The 6,206-nt window shown below is 40.8% G+C and overlaps 1 protein-coding gene across 1 annotated transcript in view; it reads right to left on the bottom strand.

The window, feature by feature from the left end:
* Positions 1 to 6,206, bottom strand: part of SLC9C2 (solute carrier family 9, member C2 (putative)) — a 46,594-nt gene that overhangs the window by 16,998 nt on the left and 23,390 nt on the right. The window contains exons 13-15 of the mRNA XM_015566070.1: positions 5,871 to 5,966; positions 1,750 to 1,847; positions 696 to 815 (exon numbers count right to left, since the gene is read on the bottom strand). Of these exons, the coding sequence (XP_015421556.1) occupies positions 696 to 815; positions 1,750 to 1,847; positions 5,871 to 5,966 (314 nt within the window). The remainder of the gene's footprint in view (positions 1 to 695; positions 816 to 1,749; positions 1,848 to 5,870; positions 5,967 to 6,206) is intronic.

Below are 6,206 nucleotides of genomic sequence, written 5' to 3' on the forward strand. Positions count from 1 at the left end.
CCACTGACGCCCAGGGGGCAGATGCTCAATGCAGGAACTGCCCCCTGGTGGTCAGTGCCCTCCCACAGGGGGAGCTCTGCTCAGCCACAAGCCAGGCTGATGGCTTCCAGCACAGCAGTGATGGCGGGAGCCTCTCCTGCCTCCCAAGCAATGCTAAGGATGTCTGATTGCAGCTTAGGCCTGCTCCCCGCTGGCAAGTGGACATCCCCCGAGGGCTCCCGGGCTGCCAGAGGGATGTCTGACTGCCAGCTTAGGCCAAATCCCCCCAGGGAGCAGGCCTAAGCCAGCAGGTGGTCATCCCCTGAGGGGTCCCAGACTGCGAGAGGGCACAGGCCGGGCTGAGGAGCCCCCCCCTCCCAAAGTGCCCAAATTTTTGTGCACTGGGCCTCTAGTCCTATATACTAAAACGCTAATATGCAAATTGACCCAAGACATGGCAAATAAAACTTGAAGAAGCCAAATCTGACCATCATCTGCTTCTTCGTAACCCTCTCTCCTGGAGAAGTCAGGATCTGCTGAAACACAATGGCGACAGGCAAGCAAGCACTCTGCTCAGTCGCCACTAAGCCAGTAACAGTTGATCATAACGTCAGTGTGTGTGTGTTTTAAATAAGAAAAACCAAAGTAAAGTATTCTGACAGTGTAAAAAGGTCAGATTGTCAAGTATATTGCTATGAAAGGTTCACAATACTTACCCATATGGAATAAAATATCCCGTATCTTTATGATATTCCAAGAGAGTTAAAATTTTTTTAAACTTTATAAGCCAACTTCTAGCTTTTACATAAGTTGAAACATCATAAATACTCATGAATCTAAGAGAAACATATGCATATGTTAGGAGAAAGAACAAGAACTAGCTGTCCTTGGGGGTAATCTAAAAGGAAAAGTTATACTCTATGTAATGTCGGTTTATTACGCGTGCTGAGTGCCGAGCCTCTGTATCCATCCACTGACCACTCATGGTCATGGGACAGGAACATACTTAGCATCAGACTCCTGCTGTGTCTGTTCCTGGAACCATTCCTGACCTGAGTACAACAGAATTGGGGTTCGGAATCAAGCTTCCCTTTGTCATGCCTTGCTAGCCCAAACCTCTCCAGGTCCTTCAGGACCTAGCTTACCCCCAACTTTATCCAGGAACTGATGCCAGATCTCCCAGATAGATTACCAGGCTGCTAAACCATCAGCTGTCACCCAGATGGGATCCCCTGTCATTGTTGCCCTGCAGCTGTGTCTTGAACCATCCGTTGCTTCTGTTTGCCAGTACTGTGACCAGGTATCAATGTATCTCTGAGATTCTGAGCCTTTCTCACCAGGTTTGATTGCATCTATCAGCTAGGTCAATTCCTCCAGAGCCTGCTCTACCTCATGGAGTGTCTAATAGTAGGCTCCAAGCTTTTCTACCTCTCATAGACAGTAATTTAGTGAATTTGATATAAAGACAAAATAATTATAATAGCAATTGAAACTATCTGGGTGCTCTTTCATGACTCTCTTAGCCTGTAATTTAATTACATTGTAGTCAGATCTTCCTCCCAAATCTCCTAATGTCACCACCTTCAGGGAGGGAACTGTAAACAACTCAAATAGGAAATAGACAAATTGATGGATGGATGGGTGGGTGGACAGGTAGATGGATGAGATAAATAGATTGATCAATCAGGACATTTAACTCTCAGTTCATTTATTCCTTATCACAAATTAATTCAATTTTGGAAATATCGATTAAATAAATACTATACTTACTTTCCTTGGATGGGACAATAGCTTTTGGTTGCACCAATTAATATTCGGGCTGCCTCTGTATCAAGGATTCCATCTTGACACTGTTTTTCAAAGCTACTCTAAACATACAATTTTAAATAAAAATTACAAAGGACCAAAACATAAATGCAGTGAATTCTGCTTAATCTTTATATAGCCCTCACTATTATTATTTTTTTAAATATATTTTTATTGATTTTTTACAGAGAGGAAGGGAGAGAGATAGAGAGTTAGAAACATCGATGAGAGAGAAACATCGATCAGCTGCCTCCTGCACACCTCCTACTGGGGATGTGCCCGCAACCAAGGTACATGCCCTTGGCCAGAATCGAACCCGGGACCTTTCAGTCCACAGGCTGACGCTCTATCCACTGAGCCAAACCGGTTTCGGCCTCACTATTATTATTGAACTCATTACAATTAAAGTATTCTTTTACCAAAAAATGCTATAGCGGGAAATACATTTTATTCAATTTAAATGTTTACTGAATATTCAGTTTTGCAAAGCACTGTTCAGGATGTTTTAAAAGATACAAAAGTTCCTAGCTTCAGGAAACTCAAAATTTGTACTATTCAAAGAGTTTACTTTAGTAATACAAACAGCTTCAGTAGCATCATCTTTTTAAAAATATATATTTTATTGATTTTTTTACAGAGAGGAAGGGAGAGGGATAGAGAGTTAGAAACATCGATGAGAGAGAAACATTGATCACCTGCCTCCTGCATACCCCCTACTGGGGATGTACCCACAACCAAGGTACATGCCCTTGACTAGAATTGAACCTAGGACCCTTCAGTCCGCAGGCCGATGCTCTGTCTACTGAGCCAAACAGTTAGGGCAGTAGCATCATCTTTGTACAGCAGCATAGATGATGCAAATTATTTATTCAAAGGGTAACTACCCCACAAAGAACTACCAATAAATAAAAGTAAACCGGGAGAGAGTCAAGATGGCGGCATAGGTAAACACCTGTACTTGCTGCCTCTCACAACCACATCAAAACTAAAACTAAAAGACAAAACAACTATCATCCAGAACCATAGGAAATCTGGCTGAGTGGAAGTTCTACAACTAGAAGGAAAGAAAAAAGCGCATTGAGACTGGTAGGAGGTGCGGAGGTGCGGAGGCACGCACAGAAAGGGCTGGCAACTGGGTACGCTGTTGTTTTTTTCAATAGGGAGGGAGATACAGGCTCCTGATTGCTCTGAACTCCAGTTCTGGGTGAGACTCTGGGGATCCAGACTCATACGGGGAGAAACTGGACTGTCTGGCATTGGGCCGGAACGAGAGGGCGGCTTTCTCTCAGAGGTGCTCAAAGCAATCATTGTTCCTGTGCAGGGGCACTGGATGCGGAGGTGCAGGGACCTCTCTCGTGCAGGGCTGACTGGCAGCCATTGCTGTTTGCTCCGCCCTGGAGATTCCCTGAGGCCCTGCCCCACCCAATTTACAATCCCACCCAAGCTGTGCACAGCGGCTTTTGCATATGAATGGCCTGTTCTTTCTCTGCCTAAAACCTGTCAAACTGCAGCTGGGTCAGAGAGCCCCACAGCTTCCAAAAGAAGGCCCAAGGCCCAAGGCCCAGAAGCAGCAGCCTGCCTTGCTTCAGAGCTGGGCCTCATCTGGGCACTTCCAAACTCTATACAAAGAGGGGGAATCTGCAGATCTCTCTGTAGCACCTGCTGGGTGGCCTCAGGCAGTGGTTGACTTTGCACCTCCTTGGAGATCCAAGAGCCAGTGTATCCAGTCATCAGTGTGAGACCATACCAGATTACAACACTTCAGATCCATAAGCAACACACTGCAGGGGCAGACTCAGTGAGCAGCAAAGCCCCACTGAAGCAAGTCCTGCCCCATAAGGGTGTCCCCTCCCGCCCATCTGCTCGTGCAGCTCCTCCTGAGTGGTTGTGATGCTCAGCTAATTAGCATATTCCCTGTTTATATAGATAGATAATTATGAAATTTATCTTCTCTTTTTTTCTTTTTCTTAATTCTTACCGAGGACATGTTTATTAACTTTAGGGAGATAGAGGAAAACATCAATTGGCTGCCTCTTGGTGCTCTGACCTGGAATTGAACCTGCAATATAGGATGTGCCCCAGCCGGGAATCAAATCTGCAACCTTTTTGGTGTACGGAGAACATTCCAACCAACTGACCCTCCTGGCCCGGCCCTTTTGTCTTCTTGAGCTGTCTCCCTTTGTTATTTATTTTTGTAGTGGTTTTCTTCCATTCCTTTCTCTATATCTACTCTACATTTTTTTCTTTGTGACTACCCTGAGGCTTACCTAAAATATAGATATACTAGCTAGACCAGCCGTGGGCAAACTACGGCCTGCGGGCCGGATCCGGTCCCTTTGAAATGAATAAAACTAAAAAAAAAAAAGCAAAAAAAAAACCGTACCCTTTTATGTAATGATGTTTACTTTGAATTTATATTAGTTCACACAAACACTCCATCCATGCTTTTGTTCCGGCCCTCCGGTCCAGTTTAAGAACCCATTGTGGCCCTCGAGTCAAAAAGTTTGCCCACCCCTGAGCTAGACTGTATTCTTATGTCACTCCCCAAAAAATGTCAGGAGAAAAGTTCTTCCTTTTAGTTGCCATGGATATTAAACTTGGAGGTTAAAGTTACCTCCTGGGATTACTTCCTTCCTCACTAAACTTCCTCATATGCTGATCATGCACTCTTGCCTTATAAATGTACCCATCGCTTCTACTCATTGTTCATAATGTATTCATTGTAGAAGCTGCAAATATTCCCAAGGCCTAGGCTTCAGAACATTCCCAATATCACTTTCTCCACATTTTATTAGTTAAAACAAGTGACAAGAGCAGCCCAAATTCAATTGAGGGAAGTTACTAGATAAGAGACTTCCCAACTCTGAGCAGGACATATCCATTAATTGCAATGTGTGAACTTTATTGGAATCCAATTTAAAAATATAAACTAAAAATGTGCATTGGTCATATTTATCAGACAATTGGAAATCATTGACTTGATATTTGATGCTATTAAGATCTTACTAATTTTAGGTCAATATATTATTTTTTACAATACTTTTTAAAAGATTTTAAAATTTAGAGATACATATTAAAATATTTACAGATGAAATGACATGATATCAAAATACTATGGAAGGTGGAGGAGTGAAAGAAGGTGGGAATGGGGTAGGGTTGGTCCTGTGTGGATGGGTTTTTAAAGATCAGTACATGGGGGTTCATTACACTATCATACCTACTTTTTTATGTTAGAATTTTTCATAATAATACGTTTTAAAATAAAAGTAAAAAGGACTCTATAAATAATGAGTATTTTAAATACTTGTAATATTGACTAACATTTGTCTTATTTAGAATGTAGCCCCAATTTAAAATGTGCAATTTGATAAGTTGATTTAACTTGATTTTACCTAGAAATCTTCCTATGTTTATAGTAGAACATTTAAATATTAAATTAGAAATATTTTAGGAGAATTTTTGATTCACTAGATTTATTTTAACTTATTAGATTTATAAGAATTAAATGATTACTTGAAATAATTTTCTATAGCCCTAACCGGTTTGGCTTAGTGGATAGAGCATCAACCTGGGGACCTAAGGATCCCAGGTTTGATTCCGGTCAAGGGCATGTACCTTGGTTGTGGGCACATCCCCAGTAGGGGTTGTGCAGGAGGCAGCTCATCGATGTTTCTCTCTCATCGATGTTTCTAACTCTCTATCCCTCTCCCTTCCTTTCTGTAAAAAAATCTATAAAAATCTATATATATATTTTTTTAATTTTCTATAAAAGATACTCAAATATTTGAGGATATTTACTTTACTAAATATGTAAATTACATCAAGCATCATTCAGATCCCCAAAAAGTGAACTATTAAAATCCACTAGATTTAGAAACAGAATGAGATTTGTTACTTGAACTTTAAAGCCTAAAGAGATTTTTAATTTTTATTTTTAACTTTCATAAATAAAGCATAAATTTAACAACCAATAGACTATCAAATGATGAAAAAAAATGTTTCTCTAGTCACCTGTAAACCATAAGTAAGAATTAAAAGCAAGAATAAAAACAAACTTAAAAGCAGATTATGTGAACAATACCAACCATTTGTATGATGGCTACATGCAATCTGGCTTCTTCTATTAAAACTTCATCAGTTGGGGACTCCTGCTCTTTTGCGCCAGGCGAAATGTGGTGAAACTGAACAGCATTAGACTGTTTTAAAAGCATACAGAGGTAAAGTTAAAAGTAAGTGAAAATGATTAGTCACTCAGAGATTTCAATACTCAATCAGAATTGCTCAAATGAAGGACCATATGCATGTGGATAACCTTCTACATATTGTGGCAAAGTAACTATTTATTTGGGGAGATTTAGAAGTGAAATTCTTCCCCCAAATGGTCTATGCTTGACTGTTCTTTTGTTTTTTCTAATACTAAT

This window comes from Myotis davidii, unplaced genomic scaffold (assembly GCF_000327345.1).
Source record: "Myotis davidii unplaced genomic scaffold, ASM32734v1 scaffold580, whole genome shotgun sequence".
Lineage (NCBI taxonomy): Eukaryota > Metazoa > Chordata > Mammalia > Chiroptera > Vespertilionidae > Myotis > Myotis davidii.